General features: G+C 41.9%; 1 protein-coding gene across 4 annotated transcripts in view; it reads right to left on the bottom strand.

The window, feature by feature from the left end:
- Positions 1 to 23,066, bottom strand: part of fndc3a (fibronectin type III domain containing 3A) — a 52,310-nt gene that overhangs the window by 16,663 nt on the left and 12,581 nt on the right. The window contains exons 2-6 of one of the 4 annotated variants that reach the window (XM_075472864.1): positions 21,173 to 21,316; positions 10,997 to 11,072; positions 862 to 938; positions 517 to 763; positions 76 to 366 (exon numbers count right to left, since the gene is read on the bottom strand). In XM_075472864.1, the coding sequence (XP_075328979.1) occupies positions 76 to 366; positions 517 to 763; positions 862 to 938; positions 10,997 to 11,072; positions 21,173 to 21,283 (802 nt within the window). In that variant the 5' untranslated portion in view covers positions 21,284 to 21,316. Of the gene's footprint in view, positions 1 to 75; positions 367 to 516; positions 764 to 861; positions 939 to 10,996; positions 11,073 to 11,828; positions 11,975 to 12,308; positions 13,112 to 21,172; positions 21,317 to 23,066 lie in introns of those variants that run through there. The other 3 variants (XM_075472865.1, XM_075472866.1, XM_075472863.1) reach the window with 3 other exon arrangements.

Here is a 23,066-nt window from a genome sequence, read left to right as displayed (position 1 = left end):
GTGAGCGCATGGCAATATTCAGTTACGTTATCAGTTTACCAAACTGTAAAACCTGAGCAAACCTCTGCTGCTCACCTTTCGACTCTCCATTTTTCCCCTTGCCAGTCTGCCTGTCCGGACAGGCTACAGCATGTCTATGCTCTGCATCGAGCACTTTCCCACTAATGCCGTTGTGGATGTCCACAGCTGGGGGACTGCTGCAGGACTTCTGAGGTGACGACGGAGGGCTATCCTTCACCTGCCCTCCTCCTCCACCTCCCTGACGCTCTTTCAGCTTCTTCTGAAGACGTTCGTGTGTTTTGTTAGTTCTATCGTCTCTGTGAACAAACGATGGGCGTCCATGTTGCGAGTGAGAATCTGTAGAGACTGTAAAAAACAAAGCAAACCTACAAGTAATTATAAAACGGCCATACAAGTAGACAGCTCAGTAGTGAAGTATCTTCAAGATGAAGAGGCTAAAAGACTGGACAGTTTGACTCAGGTCTTCACTGGACCTGAATGCAGACTCTTACTCACCCTGCTCTGAGAAGATATGAGCTGGATGGTACTGAGGGATGTACTGGGAGCTCAAGTCGCCCACACCCCCTGCCATGCCTGTAAACAGGTGAGGTGGGTGGGGCATCATGGCATGGTGTGGGATGAAGGCAGGCATGTGTGCATGGGGTGGAGGTGGAGGATGGTGGAGAGGGGAATGCCCCCCTGGGTGGAAATCTGGTTGTTGAGGTAAAACCAGAACCCGCCGCACTCCATTCTCTTCTATGATCTAACAGGAAACAGACATTACAGATTTTAAAAGCTGCTAATACTTCATATAAGTTGGCCTTAACACATTTTGGACAGGAAAGAGTTTGGAATTAATACCTGTGAAACATATCCAGGAGGCACATAAATGGGAGGCACTGAACCATTTGGAGACATCATGGGAACCTGAGCAGGACCTATGAAGGAAGAGATAATAGGATCAATCACCCTCTCTGTTCAAGCAGCGGATTTATCTGTGGTAAATATGCTAAGGAGGAGCTAAGGGAGGTGCACATAAGGCAGAAATTTATTCCATTTCCAAGCCAGAGTCCAAGAGTTATAGAAAAGATACAGAGATATCGAAGCACTGGGTCAAAAGTTCCAAATTCGCAGCATATTGTCAAACCTGATAAGACCAGGCTGTGTCGGTGGTGCTTCTAACATTTTTATGGAAACAGTTTCCTTTAGTATTTTAGATGGCATATGGGCTTTAACTACTGTAAGAATGGGTAAACATAAAAGCTCTTCACATCTTCAAAAACTCAGCATATGACAGCTGGCATGGCGTGAATACCACCAGTTAGGGAGTATCCCAACCCTAAATGTGCCTGGGTAAGAAAAGGCAAAGTAATGCATTGTTGACCATTTTGGCAAAAGCAAGAGGACTACTTTACAAAAGTGCTGAGAAACAAATTTTCCAGCTCTGTTGTAGGGGCCAGTCCAATGGCTTAGCTCAGCTCAGAGAAGTGACAGATCAGCAGAAAGCCTTGGAGAGGCTCTGTTTCTTAACAGAGAGTAATCTCAGAGCCAAGTTTGTACATTAGCACATTTCTCTTCTTTTAAACCCGAGACAGAAACACTGAGGACCCCAATGCCAGATATTATGCAGGAGACCAGAGGGATTCACTGACCTCCCGGGATAATCCATGAGGGAAAATTATCCTTCTTTTTTCATCAATAATTGTGCAATGAGAGAAAGCACCTCTCAATGTGCAGCTATTATGGGGTCATGGCTTTAGAGGATAGCCTATGCAATGACTTCCTGCAACTTCCAACAGTCCCACTGACACCTGGCGCCTTTCTCTTAAGCCTCGTTTCCACTATCAGTACGGGTCGGGTCACTTCGTATCGGTGCGGGTCGGTCGCTTTGGGGTCAGCTTTGCGTTCCCACTGTACAAAGGGGACCCTCAGGGGTGGGCGGAGTGCATGCAGAAGCGACACTACGTCGGTCGCTCCGAAGCTTCTTCAGCTTAATGCGACACCGGCTCGCGGTCCGGTTGAATCCACTCTCTGCCGTTTTTGTGGCAATCGGCTGGAAAACTTTTTGGTTTCGCACAGCGCCATCGAGCTCCTGCTGCACAGCCTCCTCACCAACAACGGAGAGCAGAGCCTGGAACCGGTCCTGTGTACTCAGTACGCCAAGCAGAAGGGTTACAAAAATGGTTACGGGTACCATGGGACTGGTACACTTTCGTGGTAGTGGAAACACTGAAATAAGCGGACCGTTCTGAACCGACCCGTACCGGATTGCATAGAGGAAAACGGGGCTTTAGGTGTTGTCATTCAGCCTCGAGCTCTAATGGGAGTAACAGAAAGAAAGATGGATACAATTCCAGTGTTTGGTAACCGAGCTGAGGCTATTAACTAAGCCTGCTAATAAAGCCCAACTCCATGGGGGTTACCAAATACAGTTGTTGCTGAAGCTGATTCAAAATGTTGATTTAACTCTCTGGGTGATTAAGTTTGTGGTGCAAAGACTAAACAAATCTAAGAATCGTTTCTCTATGTACCCAGTACTGTTCAACCGGAATATAAACTTCAACCATTTAGATGACAAAGATGCATGAAAGCAGAATTTATGGTAGGGCTCAATGGCAGCAGGGCATTCAGCAAAGAATGCCAGGTCCAGAGACCACAGCTGTACTGAACACCTCAACAGAGGAGCGGGATGTGTTTGAAATAAGTGAAAACAGGGCAGTTTGGTGATCGAAAGTGATGCCCTGTACGCCATATGAGGGGCTATGTGGCAGGGTGGGATGTCATGACTGGAAAGTGTGCTGGACCATCTCCTTAGATTAAAAAAATAAATAAAAAAAATAAAAATAAAAAAAATCAATTCAGACCAACATAGTGGCTCCATCTGTACTGGTCAAATTAATGAGGGTCAGCTCATGATTTTAGGGCTGGAAGTCAATTTTGTGTCTGTTTTGGGGACCTGGTGTGGACAAATAAATTCCCTTTACTAGCTGTAAGATGACATTTAACTGACTTGAGGCAGGAGGGAGGAGGAGAAAGACAAGCTGAGAATTTCAAAGAGTTCACATCTGGGAGATCAAAAAGGGGGTTCTGACAGAAAAAGAGATTATTTTAGTAAAAAACAATTCTTAGGTTTGTCATCGATGTACAGAGAAGGAGAGAGACAGCTGCCTTATGAATCCCAGAGGAATGCACACAGATCACACACACATCTGCCATTTCATGTTTTAATACCATCAAGCACAAGGTGTGTTTTATCATATTAGGATCTTATCCCACTGACCATCAGCCACTCGGGTCGAGAGACAGTCAAGCAACTATTCTGGACTAGACAGTAACAACATTGCGAGCCATTACTAAAGTATTTAAGACCTGTTATACCTGATGATAAATATTTTTGCATAAAACAGACAACCGGTAGACCCAAGAGTCAAATGTCCACCTGAAAACACAGCATGCAGCATGCAGATGGACACAGTTTTAAATCAGGGAGCGTGGAGGAGCTCAGCCTGAGTGAACCCAGTAACAATTGCCTGTTCATAATTGATTTAATATTACAATGTAATTTAAGTGAGTGTTCAAAGTGTTTGCTGTTAACTCCACTCACTTTAAGACACATTAGGTGAATATTGCACTGAACAGCACTCAGCTATGCACCTGCCTAATGACTGTTTAAGGCAATTGTATTTAGTGCTGCCGATGCTGACCAGCAGTAAATGTGATGAATTTTATTAGTGTCCAATGTTTCGTCTATTTAGATTGAAAATCTAAGCGTATACAGACTTGGAGAGTGTACGAATAAGAAGACTGGCATTTTATGTTACTGTAGGAGGGAGAGAAAAACAAAGGTAGGGCGGAGACATTGAGGGGGGGGGGGGGGGGGGGGGGGCACTCAGTCTTTTACATCAAACTGACGCACAAGCGTGTTGAGATCAGATAAATAAAAAACGGCCACATCCCCCCTCCCCTTCCCGAGTCAACTGGAGCATTGGTAGTGCTGACGTGGCCGTGGAGTGCCAGCCTTCCAGAGGAAGCAGCCACGGGAGAAACATAAGCCGAGAGGGAGGGAGGGAGGAAGAAAAGGAGCAAAACACAAACGAGAACCCTAAAGGCCAGGTATTCTACATGCTCACATACATCGACACATGGATGTGCATTTGTTGTGAGGAGCACTCATCCATGTCCTCCTGTCTGAAAATGGATACAAATAGCAAACAAGCGGGGCTTCGCATTGGTTCACTGAGGTATAATGCAAACAGGGGGAAACTTAGGGCGACGTGGTGTTGAAATAATGGCAACAACCCAAGCAAACTGTCAGGTTTAATCAGATGTTCAAATGAACCCTCGGCTAGATTGGAGGCATAAAATGAAGCAGAGAAGATGTACTACAAAGGGTTGACAGGAGGGTGGTAAAATGAAGGAAAGCAGACAAGAGGGGATAATGATACAGAGAAACAGAGCAGGTTCATATGAGATATCTCACATCATCGACTGTGAGCCAGAAAAGATGGAGTGGGCCTGATTTTTAATTGGAGCTAATAAATTGTCTACATCCACAAGTAAAGAGGAGAGGAATTAGGCAAGAGAAAGAAACAGATGAAATGACTCAGCATGATAATTACTGCCAAGCAAGGAAAAGAGACCAAGTACTGAACTGTCAATAAAACAGAAAAGTAATAATTACAATAGTAAACCATAACAGAGTTTTTTTCCCCTCCGTGATGACGGTGGCAAATGGTCCCGTTTTAGCGTGATTTTGCACATTTCTCTTTCAGGCAGGAAACATCTTCCATTAATAAGGAATGCACTAATTTGCAATAAGTGTAGCATTCTGTTAGCAGATTACGCAAGTGTACACTTGCCCTCGGCCAGGCGGCTTCTCGTGCCGGTTAGGATCCGAGCAGCACATAGAGCAGAAGGAACCGCAAAGAGGGAACAGCTTTCTGTGTTGATCTGTGTGTAAACCACAGCCTACGGGAAGAAGCTGTGCAGTAAACAGCAGAAGAGAATTTATTAAAAATAGACTTTTTCCCTTAGATGTTCATAAACTTTGATTTCCTCATATGTCAAGACATCCACACAGCTCTTACAATCCCAGTGGTATGAATAATGTTTACAGGAAGGAAGGGGAATCAGTAACCTTCATGCTACTGCTTGTTACAGAACATCACACCCTGCTGCTGCGGCTGCCTCTCCGAGCCAGACTAAACCAGAGCAATGGAGGCCATGACTGTAGGGATGGAGCTTTTTTTTTAAATGAAGCATTTGACTCTGTTTATGAAAATAAAGATTCCACTCTGAAACCTTAGTTTCCTCTCAAGTTCCATCCGGTAACAAAAAGTTGATCCCCAAACCCATGTATGATTTAAGGAACTCTTGTAGCAATGGGAAAATGAACCCCAGGCTCCATCTTTCTTCATCTGCACGCACGTTGGTGTACATGTCCTTGAGTTAGGTGGGGGGAGCTGAGGAGCATAAAAGGAAAGTGCCAATGTGTCTGATGTGTTTGCACTCCAATTATGTGAGCCATATGTGATGAGCTGGGTCAGTGAGAGGGTGCCGTGAGTGAGAAAGAACAATGTCACAGTTGTGCATGTGGATTGTATAATTCAATTATACGATAATGCGAGCCAGTAAAATGAAAGAGAATTTTAAAAACCCTGATAAACCAATTGACGGACCACTGGCAGCCCTATACATTCGGTACTGGCCCCTCAGACATCCTCCAAATTGTTTGGAAATTAGATCACCCTTCTCAGATTGATAGGCAGCAACAAGTGCTCCTCTAAGATCGCTGCTGATGTCTTTCCTCCTTTACAACGTGATTGCACGCACCTGTATGTGTAAACAGGCAAACTACGGAAACTTTTAATGTGTCATGTGTTGTTGTTCAACTGGAGGTTGTATTTACATCATTTTAAGACCTGGTAAGGACCATATAATAATTATAATATCCTGATAATATGTCCCAGGCCCCCCTAGTATATCATTTGCCACTCATATTCGATTCCATTTATTTTTTACGATACAAAGAAATAAAATCTTCATTTGTAAAACCACATGCAGTATTTTAATTCAGCCTTCGGGAACATATACTTACACCACAGCTACGATATCAGAGCAAATAAACATCAGCTTACAACATAGTTACAGACTGAGCCAGTGTTTTCAATCATATTTATAATGAGGAATAATGAGGAATGAGGATGTGTCCTCTCTATCCTAATAACTTCCAGTCAAGAAGTGGGTCTCTTACGTTCGGTGGCACATCTGTAGCAGGCTCAAAAATCATTTTGGAACTACACAGTGCTTTATGCCATCGCCCCAAGAATGAATCATCCAAAGTGTTGGTGAATCACCAGTAGGCTAACTCAGATAAAGAAGTGGATCTAATCAGCCCAATGGTCCTGATGCTGACGTGCCTCATCAGTCACCAAGCTTATCAGGTGGCTACAGATGCTGTTGATACAGCTCTTAAATCTGGAATCTTGTAGGAGAGATTCTGGGAAAAGGGAAACAAAAGGAGCACTTGGGGTGAAGTTATGAGGGCACGTCCCCTCGCATACAGAGCTCCCCTTAAGGCGAGGGAGATGGTGAGCAGAAGGATGCTAAATGGCTACTCTAATTAGCTCTCTTCACCAAAGATCCCACCTTCAAGGCAGATATCAAAAAAGGCAAATGCCCTTTATAAACTGCATGTTACAAGACTGTCTATTCCTATTAAGCAGGCTGCCATGCCCCGTCACATGGCTGCTATGCACATCTAGTCGTTAGACTGGAAAAAAATAAAAAAATTTTTACAGGATAGATTAGATCCTGAAAAACACACGCAAACCACTTCGTTGGACTTTTACCTTTGTCCTTCCAACCCGTCAGCATACTCTCGGGTTAAGAATGATCGCATGCATATATGCACAACAGATGCCTAAGTGAACAAAGATAGTCTGTTGTTGTGTTCAAACAACAAACCAAACCAACCACATACACACATAAATTCTTGCCCGCACTAAAACACGCACACACACACTCATCTTCCTGCCTCTTTGCACTGCAAGCGGTGAGTCATCCCTCTATTCACGTCACAGAGAGATGAGTACACCCTGTGACAGGCCAGTTAGTAGCAGTCACACTGATCTATGTGGCACCTCTTAGTTCCAGGTTTTTCCTCTGATGGAAAAACTATGTATTCTTGCTCCCTATTTAGAAGTTTTACTCCGCTCATAATGGAGGGCTGGTATTAGAGCTCAGTCAGACAAAAGCAGGCAGAGGAGCCCCTGCTGAGAACACACTAAGACGCCATCCTGGCTGTGCAGCATCACCTTCTGTCTCTCATTTTGCTGCTTTGTCATCCAGTCTGAATGAATACCTGAGGCCTACTGTTTTATTGTGATGCACATATGCCACAAGGTATCGACAAAGGCCACAGACAAGTCATTTTCCTAAAACCGACAGCACTATTCAATACTGGTCCAAACATATGTCACTACATTCCTCGTCCTGGGACACTGGTGTCAAAAGTTCTTTTCTCATAAACATTTATTGTGTTAACACCTTCTTACGTCAAAAACACAATTTAAGAAAGTAAAAAAACAAACATGTTCTTCCAGGCAACCAATATTTATCCTCATGGTTTACAACCACAGCCCCACGACTCTACCTCCTACAACTGCTCAAGTTGCCTTCCGTTCACGCTTGTGAAAAACACGTAGGAGCTACACTTCATTGTTGCTGTCACAAAGCCAGCAGAACAACTGTGGAAAAAGAAATTACTCCCATCAGGATAAACAAGAATGAGCTTCACGTCGAACTCAAACACCACATTTCTGCCCCTTTAAAACGTTCCTAAACACTGCAATTATCCAATATGTTTTGTTCACAATATGATAGATCATTGGAAGACCTTTCATTGGATCATCTGCCGAACTAAACAGCGAGAGCAGCATTCAGGTGGAAGGATTACTGTTGGATTTATATACTTAGTCTATATTTTGATTAACTCTTTTTTTTTTCTAAATCAAGTAGTCACACTTATTAAACGACCAAAAAAAAAAGGTAATTATCCTGCTATAATCATTCTGCAATCAGAAATCTGAGGCCTTTATAATTATGATAATGTTCAGGACAACGTAGAGAGTCCAACATTTAAGGAAGAGTTACGTCTGAAGGTCAGGAAAAGTTTTACGGTTCCAACTTTAGAAAAAAACGACTGTGGGGTTGGTTCTTTTCATGGCCAGTGCAGACAGAACAATGACTGCATCCCACATCTAGGCTTGTGAAAACAAGTTTGGTAAAAGACCTATTCATTAAGTATGGTTAATGTGTTTGATCAGCCTCTTAAAAAGCTTCTGGCTTCAATAAAAAGTGTTGCATAACATGTTCAAGATGCGCAATTTCTTATGTTGAGGGATTGCATGTGACATCAGAGATCTCATGGTACTCGAGTTACAGCCAATGAATGGCAGCAAGACAGGAGACTTAAGTGACCGCTGACTGACCCATGTGAAAACACAGACGACACAACTAAAATGAGGAAGGGCTATTCTGAAACTCATTGTACGAACAGATTCAGCAAGAGGTTGAGGGCGCCTTTTAACAAACTTCCACAGAGCAGAGAGAAAAGCTGCTGCAGTTCAGAAGCAATTTGAATCCAGGGCCAGAAACATGGATTTTTAGTGAATACTTTGTGTCAACTATGTTAGCTTTTTGTGTAGAAAATTACAATTATATAACATTTTCACCAAGTAAAGACAAGAAAGGCTATTCAACAGCCGCTGTAACTTCTACTGGAAAGAAAGATCTGCAGCAACGCTCTGTTTTGTCTTGATGTTTGACTAAAGGTGCGCCCCAAAGCATCTTTAACTGACTTACAATTGTACTCACAATGTATAATATAAGCTGCAGAGTGGATTCGATAGTAAAATTTCAGCAGGGCAAACTGTTGTCATGCCACCAGAATATTCATCGGCGTCCTTGACATCTTCATTTTACAAACAAATTCTGATTTAAAGTAGAACGCAGGCTTTTACGTGCATGAATAAAACACCAACAACCTTCAACTTATGATATTAATTTGTCTGACACCCAATGCATCTATCTATCTGATCAGAATTGCATTTCTGTAAAAGTACGTCATTGCATCTTGGCCAAAACCTTCCCTTTTCCCAGAGATTGCAGGTTATTAGATATATATATTTATATAAATATAAATTGGTCAGAACTCCAACTCCCTTAAATGAGAGCGATAAGCTTTTTCCATTGGTGTTAATGGTGAAAATCTTTGGATCACCAGCATCTAAATGATTGTAATTCAACACTTGCCGATTTCCTTTAAGAGAAAAATTGTATCATCTTACATGTTGATTTAAGTTATTTGGTTTAGTCTTCCTTCATTTGTACTAGTGTACGTTGGATTGTAAAGTTTTCCTGCAGCGGCTCTGTAGCATCATCACTGCAGCTGTTCCAGGACAGATTATGAATAATGCTGTTGTTGTGCTTTACAAGTAATAAAGTTAAACTAGTTTACAGATCATGTTGGGCCGTACCAAAGGCAGCATATGAAATAAATGACATTACTCTGCAGTCTTTACTTTATAAAATCGGAGTTGCGTGTCAGAGGGAGAAGGCCTTTGCTTCATTTAAAACAAGATTCTCAATCCTTTGTTTATCAGAAATTAGGGATTGCACTGTTACAGGAGAGCGTCATTTGATCTTTGTTTTGAAATAAATACTTTAATGGGGCGAGCATTAATGAATAGAGCAACGAAGACTGATGACAGAACTGGCCCCACCCCACATTCTTGTCATGACAGGAGCCTCACATTAGCTAACAAGCCCACTTACTTAATGGTTGCAGTCTAGTAGCCTGTAAATAGATTATTATTGCAAAACAGAACAAAGATGAATCGTTTTCTTACTCATATTCACTAATCACTGTGTTAGAAACAGCTGTCCTTTGTTACACTGTTGTTCAATTTATCTGCCCACAGCAGGGGGAAAGACTTAGGAGCAACTATCTGCTTAATACCCTCTAATATACCATCATCAGTCAGGCCAAAAAACATAAATGTACGACAGAATTATCACCGTTTTAGTCATTTAAATAAAAAGTCAAACATTTAAACGACTGTAAGTTTCATTGTATTGCAGGACTGAACAAGACGTCTTACTGAAGAGCTTTCTGAGTCAACTTAACTTTTTAAATAAATAAAAATGATATTTCTCTGCCTCGCTCCTTTGAAATTACAGAGGCTACGATACGTCTTTTCACACAGTCCGTTTCAAGACAGGACTGGAGAGCTTTCCCAGCACAGTCTGTCCTCTGAAAGAAGAGGTGGAATGAGAGGCTGAAGTTGGCCTGCCACTGATATGCCTCTGAGCAAGTGTCAGAGGAAGTGACACAGGCCAAAAACAGCCCGTGTTTTTAAAGGAGAGCCAGCTTCACAAAACACGTTGCTCTGACTAACCGAGCTGTCATCACTCAGCTGGTTCTGCGACGCCGGCTCGCTGCGTATAAGCTAACACTGAAGCGCCTCTGAGACACCTCCGCTTTATCTGCTCGGTCAAACTGGAACAGCAGCGACTTAAGGAGGTCTTTGTTTGTGCTGCTGCGACCGCTGTGCGAGAAGGGCAGGGTCATTGACATTTCTAACGAGCATTGCTTTAATGAGACGGAAACGGATGTAAAAAGTCTACTTTTATAGCAGTGAAAAACAAGCAACGTAAAGATGGAGAATAGCTGTTCAACCAGCTCCAGTGGCTAGTTTCACAGCCGCTCTGCAGGCCTGAAATTTACTACACATTTTCCAGAGGGGCTGCATATAAACAACGCAAACGTCCACATCAGACGCGCTGGAATTTAGGACTTTATCAAGCTAGCTCTCAAGGGTGGGTGAGGCCATAGAGTTAATTTAAACATGCCATACGAACCACTAGATGTCACTACCTCCTACACACCGAACCTTTAAAAGACTTATAAGTAAAAGCACAATAGAATTCTTACCTGTGATACACTGAAACTGACCATCCTCTCGTCGAATAGTGAAGGCCTCACCTGGGTTAACCTGCACCAGGATTACCTGAGAGGAAGCAAAGAGGAAAGGGTTTTGGTTCATTTCTACCAAACAAACCACTTCACAGACTCAGGGACTCAGGGAATATAATAATGAATGTAATAAATAACATATTATATCATATATTAAATTAGTTTTATCTATACAATAATAACTAAAACTTAGAATAATGAAATTGTTGCATTTATGTTTGCACATACAACACAAAGCACTGCCTTTCCAGAACAATCAACAGTAGTTGCCTCCAAATTACTGGTCTAAAAGGAAATAAATAAATTCATCAATTTAAGCTACTTTAAAAAGCTTAACAAATACACAATTTAAAATACACAAAGGAGTCGGATTATTCAATAGAACTATATCTTCCAGTATCTAGATTTTATTTACACTCAGTTCCACATGAAATGTCAGGTGCACGCTGCTATGTATTTAACAGTGAGTCATGCTGCTTCGGTCCTGATAAAATACTAAACAAATACAGACCGAACAAGAAACAAGCACTTTTGTTCAAGTCAACATTTTTAAGCAAATTAGTTTTTATACAAACACAGCGTTTCAAAAATCAATGTCAAAAAAAACAAAATGAACAAAAATCATTACATGATCAGTTTTTAAAATTCACTTAACTGACAGCTCGAAACCTAAATTCAGAAACTTCCCCTTAAAAATCTCCTTAAAATTGGTTATTCCTGTAAAACCAAAAACATTCAGAGGTTTTTCTTTGTTTTTTTTCGCCTGGCACTGTGTGTGGGCGCTAGGTACCTCACTCTTGTGGAAGTCGCTGTCATAGAATCTACACTCCTCTGCCAGAGAGCTGTGGCTATGGCTGTCTTCAAACACTGAAATCATCAGCACCTCCATCTCTGACACTGCTCCCATTCATGTGCTCAGCGGAGACAGCACAGAGCCCTTTGACTGCCACACATAGAGCGATATGTTCATACAAACCCACACAAGCAGCGTCAGCAGTGTGTGTAGTATGATGATGGTAGTGGGAGGGGCATAAGAATCTAATCAATAAAAGTCAGGGGACTTCTGTCAGATACATGTTTATGTTGGTTGTTCTCTCCCTATGATATGAAGCAAAAAAAACAACAAAAAAAACCCTTAGAATAACCCTCCCACTCCATTTAATTTTACTTTGGAAATTACAGTCAAGATCAATACTGTGAAATGCACTTCATTTTACCAAAAATCAGAAGGAGGAAAATGTTGTCTGTAAAAGATCTTACTGCTACTTACTGTTGCCCGCATTGCTTTGTCTCATTCAAGCGTCACTACTCATGCAGTCACAGACAGGATAAGATGCTCCAGGGTCTACCAGACCCTCCACCACTTCACCCAACCCTCATGAGAAATCACATGACCTGCGATGCTAACACATCTGGCAGGGATGGTCCTTTACACCCTCCATTTCCATCAACTCCTGCATGAAGTCCGGCAAGAAAACTGACAAAGCGCGAGGAGGACAGCGATTCGGGGCTTGTGGATGTTGCCTTCACAGAAAGTGTGGCATGAATCTCACTGCTTAGCTCGGTTCAGCCGCATCTGCTCCAACAGGCACACTCTGCAGCAGGGCGACTTGTTCACTCTTGCCTCTGGCTTCAGTGCAGCTTGCCTGCCGTCAGTATCCACAGCAACCCCTTCAACAAATAAGCCTCAGCGATGTCCGCGCCAAACCTCCACAGAAGGGATTGAAACCTTATCAGCAGTGGCCACTCTTCGGAAGAGGAGGCAGATGAGTCCAAGGAAACGGGGCCAAAAAATGAAAACGACTTTGGATGATGCCTCAGTTTGCTATTCTGTTTTCTTCCTGCCTCTGTCACTGTGTGCCAGCTCAGTTAGCGCCTGCTGTGATCCTTAATGTGCTTAATTTCAATAGCATTCCATCAGGGTGTGATCATAGCACTGTTAGTCGGCAAAGGTATAAGGGGTCCATAGCGTGGGGAGTCCTTTGTTCTGTCTTTTTACAACAACAACAACAACAATGGCGTGAGGGAACTGAGCGACCCACGCAGCTTCTCAGGCTGACATATACGACTACGCTACAGTCCCTCTGCCTGCCTCCCTCTCTCGCTTCTCTCCCTCCCCCTCATCCGCTCTCTGGCTCTCTCTCCCATTCACAGAGCAAAATGCCATACATTCTCCTAATGCTGTGATCAATGAGGAGATGAGGAAGAGGGAGTTCAACTGCAAGGCACCGGCGTCGGCGACAATTCCAGCTCTGAGTTCTCTACAGCCTCGGCGGATCACAAAGCAGCACGCTCAGACACACCGAGACGTTATTTGAATGGCGAAACAATACACACAGCTTGCAAGTACTCAATGCCTCTGAAACATCTGCCCTCATTTAAGTCTAAATGGATCGTTCCTTAAAGCGACAGTGCTGATCACTTGATCAGCATGTGTCAAGTTAACAGATGCGTCACCGACTCTGCAGAGCAACAGCTACATCAAAAATACTCCGCAAAACCGAGTCCTAGTTTATTCTACTTGTTAAATGTTAAAATGATGGATTATCACAATTATACAAGAATAGCCACAAGCAGTGATCATGAGAGTCCATATATCATAGGCTTGAAGAGGAAGATAACCTCAGGGATATTTAGAGTAAAATGAATTATGAAAGACGCTTTAAACAACACCGACTCCCACAAGATTTAAATACTGCTTTAACCTAAAATGCTCATTAACCTGAGAATCCATTAAAGATGGCTTTTCTCCTAAATCAGATTTAATCTCATGTAAAATACATGCAGAAATCGAACAAACATGCAACTTTTTTACAGAGATAAAACATCAGCTTGGTCTGATCTGATGGTGTATTTGCTTTTCAGATTTTGTATTGATGTTTTTCCCCAACAGTGATATATTTGGATATTGCATTAAATAACCAGTTTCCTCTGTAAAGCTGTGCTGGTTTTTGTTCCTGTCATCTCAAGCCCCACCCCAACTCTCCCTCTTTGTCTGTGAGCCGCAGATTCAATCACTACTTCTCTTTTCTGCTTCCAACATTGCAACTTTGTCGCCAGAATGAATTCAGATAAGCTCTCAATGACCAATCGAACTCCTTTTCGGTCAAACCATTGTTACTGTCCACTGAATAGAGTTTCCCAGAAAAGCCCCACAGGCACTTGGTTTTTACCCAACAACTTCACTTGGTGGCAGCAGCACATTCAGCCGACCTCACAGCTGGGAGCTTTCTCTCGGGGTTGATCATTTTACATGGAAATCCAGGCACAATCAAGGTGCAGCCACAGTGCAATTCTCTCTGACCAATCAGCAAGCTGCAATGTTTCCAAGTTGCTCTTTGGTATCGGTTTGGCTTGTTTGGAACTAAAAAAAATTAGCCATCAGTGAAGTATAAATCATACGATGAGAAAAACGCCATGACTGCAAATCATTTTAGAACCCGTTCTGGAATATAACGTAGGAAATATAATGTAAAGAAAGGCAGCTTTATTTGGGCGTTTATAGAAGCACAGAGTAGATTTCTCTATAATGCATGTGCCTATGACGCATGTATTCAGTGCACAAACAACATGTGAAGAAGGAGCACGGTAAAGTTAAATTACTTTTTAGATAAAGCAAGTTCCTCTTATCATAAAGCTACCTGGCAAACACAAACTAAGCGAATGCGAGTGCATCAACTAAGTGAATGCGTCACTGAGTGGCTTGCTTTGTTAGAATATAGACTCTGAAAAAGTGCTAGGAAACTGCAAAGGTTACTTTACACACAGATGACTAAGCTTTGTGGTGTGCAGTGGTCTCCTGCTCACATTAAAGAAACATCTTTAGATCTTTTTAATTGAAAAGACAAAAGAAAGAAAATATCAATCCAACACATATGATACAATTCTCTAGAATATCATGTCCCAAAGCTAAGCAACACATCTTGCTCAAAGCACTGTAAAGATTTACATCCAGGTATTAATTCTGTGTGTGCCAACTGATCCTCGCTTTCTTAGCACTGTCACACAGGTGGCCACTGCTGTGTTTTATTACCCCAGAGAATGGGCCTGCTCTGTGCTCATGACGGTTAGCTCTGACGTTTCTCTGCCACTGGTGACTCAGAGTTCGGCTTTTTCAGTTTGTTCCTCTTAATTGTTTACTGTGCGCTGATGCGACATAGCAGCTGGGTGGACAGGAAACAGGAGCCAAATGACACAGGGAAAATCCTGCCAGGGTCGGAACAAGCCAGGAACTAACGCAGTCTCCCTGCAGCTGATGGCGTACACTTGCGTGTGCAGTGATGATTCAGAGCAATTTCATGATCCTCCACCCTTCAGGATCTCCTGGAAACGTTGCATAATAGCATAGGAGATAAAAAAAAAAAAGAAGAAGGTGGGGGGGGGGGCTCCAAAAGGAGATCATACTTATCATTATTATTTAGTCTCAGATAGGATAATCACAAAATGATACCCAAGAACAGTCATGTACATTAATGTGGTGTCTGAACTCAAGAGTCCAAATGTGTACTAGGTTAATTAGTTTTTATTTTTCCCCAATCAATCCTTTAGGTTGTTCTTTTTCTCCTATGAATTTATCAACAGTTACCCACCACTAGGGATGGGAATCGAGAACCTGCTCCCAGTACTTCGATTCTGTGGAATCGTTAATCTGCCTGCCTAACGATCCCGTTTATCGGTTCTGCTAACGTCTGACGCATTTGCGCGATGACGTCATGTGCACACTCCGTATTTTGGCTCAGAATGTTTCCAACATGGCATCGAGGCAGAAGCGCTCCAAAGTTTGGTTATATTTCACCAAAAAGGATAAAACTAGGGCCAGCTGCAACACGTGCAGAGCTGTGATCACATCAAAGGGGGGAATACCTCCAACATGCTGAAACATTGGACCACACAGCATGCAGTTACTTTGCACGAATGTAAAGTCTGTGACTCTCGCGGGGGAGCTTGTGGCACAGCGTCTTTCCCAGTCCCAGGTAACGTAAAACTTCCAGGTCCTGTTCATTGTTACAAGGCTTTCAAGTCTCACGCATTGAGCGTGACGGTCACGCTTTTCGGTCTTTAGTCACGCACTCCCACCACACATTGCATTTCTCACGCCGAAAGAAAATGATAATATAAAATTTCTCTGGCGAGGCGCTACCGCTATGGAAACGGCAGGAAACAAGCACGTCTCCCATGAGTCTGAGCAGAGCAGTTATTAATAACAACACTAAGAATAATATTATTAATGAAAGACCCCCATTTCATGTGATCCGTCCAACCGGGTCACTCTTGCCCGCATTCAAAACTTGAGAGCCCTGAAACTTCCAGGTCCTGTTAATTGTAATTATGTTAGCGACGCACCTGATATTAACATTTAGTTGACGAGGACTGCAAGAGTGAGTCAGGATCAGCAAAAATAGATAAAATGTTGGTGCATACTTGAAATTAAAGTGTTACTGCAACCAAAGCCATTTGTACTAATATATACTGTGTATATATATGGATGAGAATCAATCAGAGAACCGATAAGGAACCGAATCGATAATGGAACCGAAATCGCCAAATTCTTAACAATTTCCATCCCTACCCACCACGCCCAACTACTTATTGTCAGGAGCTGATGAGAACAGCTTCTCTTCAACTTATGCTTTCCTTTTCATGTTCATATACTTTTTGATATCACTTGACAGTCCAAAATCGTGTTCAGGAACAAGCAAATGTGTGCCTGATCAAGCAAACAGGTCTCTTTCAGAGCAAGCGAAACTCTAGATTGTCATTCACCGCGTATCGCACTTTATTTGGTTGGAAAAAAAAAAAAAAAAAAAAAAAAAAAAAAAAAAAGAGATAAGATCCAAGTCCAAATCATCTGGTTTAATCTGAGATAAAGAGATTTATGAGCTTTTTGAGAGGCTGCAACTTGGGTTTTACTTTGGACTTTGGTCATGTTTGTTTTGGTTTGGGTTGCTGCAGCTCACTGTAGTTTCCTAAGGTTGATATTAGCCTTTAAATAAAAACTAAAAATGAGTTGTTGGCTGCTGATATGAAATGTCTGAGCATGTAACTGTTTAGCTGAGTAAATGGTTTCTGTGTCAGCATGCATGTTTGCAGAGTCCCAGTCAGTCTTATCCATACTACCGTTTGGGTCAACCACACCAAAGCTTTGCATGCACGGGCACGTAACCAGTCGATAAAGCAGTGGTATAATGAAATTTATCTCACATGGGCCATGTGGCCAAATGCATGTAGAGTTTCCTTTAAGGGTATGTGTACTCTCCTCTATGTAATTGGTAAATAAAAATGTGCACGATGTTAAATGTTATTCAGTTATCATAATTCAGTGCATCGAGTGGATCAAACAAACTGAGGTTAAATCGGCTATAACATGCTAGCTGGGTTAGCCTTGAAAGCTGCAGAGACACCGGGTAAATTCTATTCAGCATTTATGATGCGTTAACTCACATTTAGACCCGTTCCAACATTAACGTATAGCCCGGAATAGCCTGTTGTATTTATATGCATGTTTGTTTACAAGATGGAGCCACCACCATGATGCCAGGATAAACAGTAGGGATTTCACCATCATTATAAGACTTGGGCGTAGTGGCCTACTGTTTCTTTCGCAGGACCTAAACTAATGTGGTTTGTTTTATTTGCTTGGAATAAAGTAGCCTAAACACTGCTGACTCACAAACTGTCCGCCTCCTCACAGTAGCTGACAAATAGTGGGCTAACCCCCGTCTTCACAGATGATTCAGTGGCCGACGAGAAGACAAGAAGAGTGGGTTGCATTTTTGTCACAGCATCTCGAGCCCTCTGGCAACTTGTGAGGGAAATGTGTCCAAGGACCTGTCTCCTCGGTCTGGCTATGGCATACAAGGCCAGTACTAAAGACAGTCGAATTAGGAGTCAGGTCTCTGTAACCCACATTCACATGAGCCCACGCAAAACACGTAGCCACAAGCAGGCCGCACATTCATGACTCTTTGTTTCCTGTTCAGTTTGTGAAGTCGCAATATATTACTGAGCTCTTTTACAAACAACCAGACGAACCAGAAATTGTTGATTCTTCGATTTCATGCCATGTTTTTAACAGCAATTTGTATAAACATGAGGTTGGAATATAAGTGAAATACACTTCTCTCCAAGCCATCCCTTAAGTGTACAATGTTGTCTTGGAATAACTTGTAATTATAAGTGTTTCTAACAGACCGCACACCAAGAAGTTTGCACCAAGGAGTGATACTAATCCCTGCCAATCTGTCAGGTTATAAACAGAAACCTCAAACCCATCAGAACAGGGGAAAAAAACAAAAAAACACAAGCACATAGGGTCTAAAGAATAAAAAGCAGGCCAGACAAAATAGAGTAATGAATAAAGTGGGAAAAAATATACATATCTATCAGCACAGCCAGCAGCTAAGTGCAAAGGCCATTATCTAGGCTTAAACATTGACAGAAACGGACCGATTCATCTGTTACCAATTTAGCTACAAACCAAACAACAAGAGCAGGAAAAACCAAAGGGGGGAGGGAAGCTCAAGTGGAAGGAAGCAGTGAATCATACTGTAGCCAAAGTCATCTCTTAAAAGGAATCATCTCAGGTAATGACCCCAAGATAACAGCTTCCTCTCCGACTCAGAATAATTGGTTCAATAGAGCGTTAATACCAAGGCTAGAATTAGGAAAAAAGAAAAGAAAGACCAAAGATTTAAGTGTCCTTGCTGCTTTTCTAACTAAAAGGTCAGAACCTGAGGGGTCAGCCATCACTGTGCATCCTCTTCACTGTCACCACAGTCCTGCCTCATTCTGTCAGGGCCCAGATCCCTTCAGTAGTCCGTGCCCCTCACTCTGAAGCTGTCATGATATTTACGCACCTTATCAGACACGGAACACGCAACTACATTCATTCATGGTATTGCTCGAACAACAATGCTTCAAAGTCCCAGCATCAAACAATGCAGCATCTTTTTTTATTCCCTGGTCATTTTCACAGCTGGTCAGGGGTCAGACTCTGACGGCACAAAATCACATTTAATCTCCTTTTCCGTGTGTGCTCTCCACGAGGTACTAAAACACCCTTAATCTGAGAAAACACTGCATGCAGTGCGTGTTTCCATTTAACACATGAAAAGAGCTTAAAGGTCAACACAAAAAAAATTGGATTAAAAAAGAAAATTTGTTCTGCAAACAGAAATTGATGTCTAAAGGATAATTAATCAATAAAGATCTCAAAAACCCAGGTGTGTGACTCACCACAAGTTGCCCTTAAAACGGAGCACAATAAAACGGGGTCATATACTTTATCATGCTGCCTTAAGGATCGATTTCAACAACACCTGCAGGAAAAGTCCAACTGATGCAAACCTGCTGCTGCTGTAAACAAACTACACACGAAGCCCAATCTGATGGATGGATTCAAATGGAATATGATGAACACATTGCATATTATGGCAACATTTCATGAAAAAGAAGTGCTGCCCAAACAACGACTCTGTGCACCTGTACATCACTCCACATTGTTCACTCGTTAATTTGGTGTCAGACTGACTTATTTAGTGTTTCAAGCTTAATAGTTTAAACAAATTATTCTTTACAGGGTTTTTTTGCCACTCTGCCTCTGAAAGGAATATAGTTAACATAATTAAAACGTCTTTGTTCATTTCATGTTAAATTAAAGACATCAGGGCGGTGACTAAACATTGTGCTTTTACCATCAATTATAGTGAACCACTGAGATATATTGTAACAGACCATCACTGCTTGCCATAGGTGATAAAAAATTTTTAAAAAAAATCTCAAATAATTTCTTATCATGTGAAGCAAAGGCTTCATGTTCATGTAAACAGCTGCAAACCAAAGATGCCGGTACTGATATGTCTGAGAATGAAACACAGACACTGAAAAAAAAAAAAAGAAAGAAATCACTGAAAAACACATGAAATTGGTTTTCCAATTTCAGCTATCATGAACATGCAGTGTCTCAAATTGGCCTGAGCGGCAGGGTGGTAATGATGTAAGCTGGGAAACAACAGCAGCTTTTTTTATTATTATTATTTTAGCCCTTATAAAACAATGTACACAGTCACAGGGGGCATGTTGAGAAAATCAGGGAGTATTTGAGAGACGTGGTAAAGTAAAGACTGAATTCCATGAGAACGCCTCCCTTACAGCTGAACAAAGTGGGCAAAATTCAATCTGTACGTGAACAAAGCCTGATTCAGGTGAGGGGTTTTCCACTGTGGAAAAGGCAGAGATGGGTGGAAAGGCAAGTTTAATGTAGCTAATACTCACAAGCGTTATCGGGACAAAGAACACATGACCGAGGAAATGGGCTGAAAAGATATCACTGGGTTCGATGCTATCTCGAAGTCAGGGAAACTTAAGCAAATCAAACTGGTGACCCTTAAAATGACAAGGAAATCAGCCGAGCTTGTCAAAGTCGTTCAATCTCACTCTGACACTGATAAGATGTGATGGCGGATATCAGCCCATATCCTGAAAATACACGGCAAAAACCGCCATCAAAACCGAGAGAGATATGGTTCATAACCAACATGCACCTGCTGCCTATGAAATACCTTCAATGAGCAACTGATTGGAGGAGAGCAAATTCATTTGGTTGTTTCAATACTTAGTTGGGTAAGAGTGATTAGCATCTGAAACAAGCCTAAAAAAAAAAATCCCACAAAGGTCTCAGAAGACAATCTAAATGCATCGGAAAACTTTGTTGCAATGGTAACTACAAATTTAATCTATAGCAACACTTTTAAAATGGATAATGCCATTACTCTAACAGGTGGAGGTATAACATTACCCATATCTACATGAGTAACAAATACATATATAAAATTTCACAGATGGATAAATATTGCTTATACTATGGTACAAATATCCCTTTATTTAGCAGCAGACCAGTATTATATATGGCACAGAGTGAGTACTTCCTAAAAGGACCAAATATGTAAATGCATTTCTAAAATTAGGCTTTAGTTTTTTCCCATGACAGGATAAAGCAGCTCAGCACCTGCACACCTAAGGCCAACACTCATAAAATAAGACGCAAACACCATCTCTTACACATAACCTCGACTGTAATTTAAAGGCTTTTTCCTAAAAGGCCATTTGTGAAGTTAAACAGGGGTCCGTGTGTACCTGCTGAGGGCCTTCCCCGTTGACCATTGGTGGGGGTGGTGGTGAGGCCAGGATTGGGAGTTCAGGGCTGAGAAGCTGGCCAGACTCCAGAGGTGGCGTGCGGTCTGCCATGTCTCCCTCATTCACACCACTGAAGAGGTACTGCTGCAAAACAAAGACAGTGATATATGGAAGTGTACACAGTATATCACAAAGGTTTGTGACGTCACCGTCCCGGCAATCATTCAACCTGTGCTGATAACGTCATTTATCCAGATTTTCTTCAGGAGGCAGCTCCTCTCCTCCAGGTTGTATATATCACTATGAGTGCGTCACCAGCCAGTTTACTGATGAAAGTGTGCAGCGTTGTAAAATGAAAGAGTCCGCTTTTGGCTGAAGGATTTAAGCAAAAACAAATGGATGATGTGTCCGTGATATATATACGATGTAAATGTTCTCGTAAGGCTGCATCTATCATGCATGAATAGCATTAAGAACTACACACCAGATTACAATACAGCGTCTCATTAACTCAAATGAAAACTACTGGGTGACACAACCCCCATCCCCCATCCTACCCCACCCCCAACAAAGAAGAAAAGGAATCAATGCTTCCGTCACCACTTTATATGCGTCTGGGAAAAATGCTTGAAACGTGTGCATTATCTGATTAACATGACATCGTTGCACTCACAGGACAGGTCCGGCTCAGTAAGGCCACTGTAAGTGTAATGCCAACGATGGCCACCAGATTCTAGCTCCAAGAAAATTCTCCATTCAAGATATTCTTTTATTCCCCCTTTTAATATCATTTATGAGCCAACTTGTCTGGGTTTCAGAGTTGGGCAATGGTACTGACAAATAAGTTATCTTGTACAACAGGTGAACCTATTTCTGACTGCATGGCTTATATTAAGTATTCCATTAGTATACCAACAATTAGGCCTGAGGAAAATAATCCCTAATGGGAGCAGCCCAGTAGAGCAGAAAGGTTGATGAATAAACATCAGTAAATTATCTTTCCCTGTATCAATTTTTGTTGAAGTGATGCAACAGGATTTACTTGACTGGCAACAATGAATCAAAGTGATACCAAGAGGTGGTCGTTTGTAACGCAAACATTCAGCCTCATAAAAGAGCTCTCACTTCCTCAAGCGGTTAAATATTCCATCTTTTTAAATACCATGCAGTGATGGTAAAATTCTCTTTTAGATGACAACCACCTGATGATCATATCACTGCAATAACAATCAATCTGATGTTACAAAGTGAGAGTAAATGAGACAAGCAAAACGCTTTGCCAAGTGACAAGTATCAACAACTTCCTGAGCATGAGTTAAAGGCTTGTAAAGTGTTAATATAATAAATAACCACATACGGACAACTGTTCACACTTCTCATTTAAAGAGGCAAATTTGCCCAATTATTTCCTGCTCTTGAGAACAGAGAGAAGCACACGGTGCTGTACAATGTCTTCTCACACCCTTCACATGAAAAACACAGAGCAAAATGGCATGCACACAATTCTAGAAATCAACAAACCAAACTCAAGTTACATCAAAGTCTAAAAAGAATCCTATAAGAAAATGTTTCATGATAAAACACAAAGTTGCTTTGATAGAATTAGACAATGGAAAAAGATGAAAAATGACAAACACCGTGTGGGAGGTGTAACATGTGTCCTTGAACCTAATTACGCTCGAGCGCATGCGTCCCTAAACCTCGCAGTGATCTGGCTTATCTGTTTGCCTTAGCCCCTCCCCTCCTTATGCTTAAACAACAAAGTCAGTTTACAGTCTGATGGTCATTGAACTAGATTTGAGGGGAACTTTTGCTATAGTGCAGGACTGACATGAGATTAGCCTAGTATTACTAGCAGGCTTAAGATTAATAGTAGAGTACCCGTGCTCTAAAT

The sequence above is a fragment of the Odontesthes bonariensis genome, chromosome 9, assembly GCF_027942865.1.
Source record: "Odontesthes bonariensis isolate fOdoBon6 chromosome 9, fOdoBon6.hap1, whole genome shotgun sequence".
In the NCBI taxonomy this organism is placed as follows: Eukaryota; Metazoa; Chordata; class Actinopteri; order Atheriniformes; family Atherinopsidae; genus Odontesthes; species Odontesthes bonariensis.
Note: the sequence above shows the minus strand (reverse complement) of the source record. Positions and strands in the feature narration are given on the sequence as shown.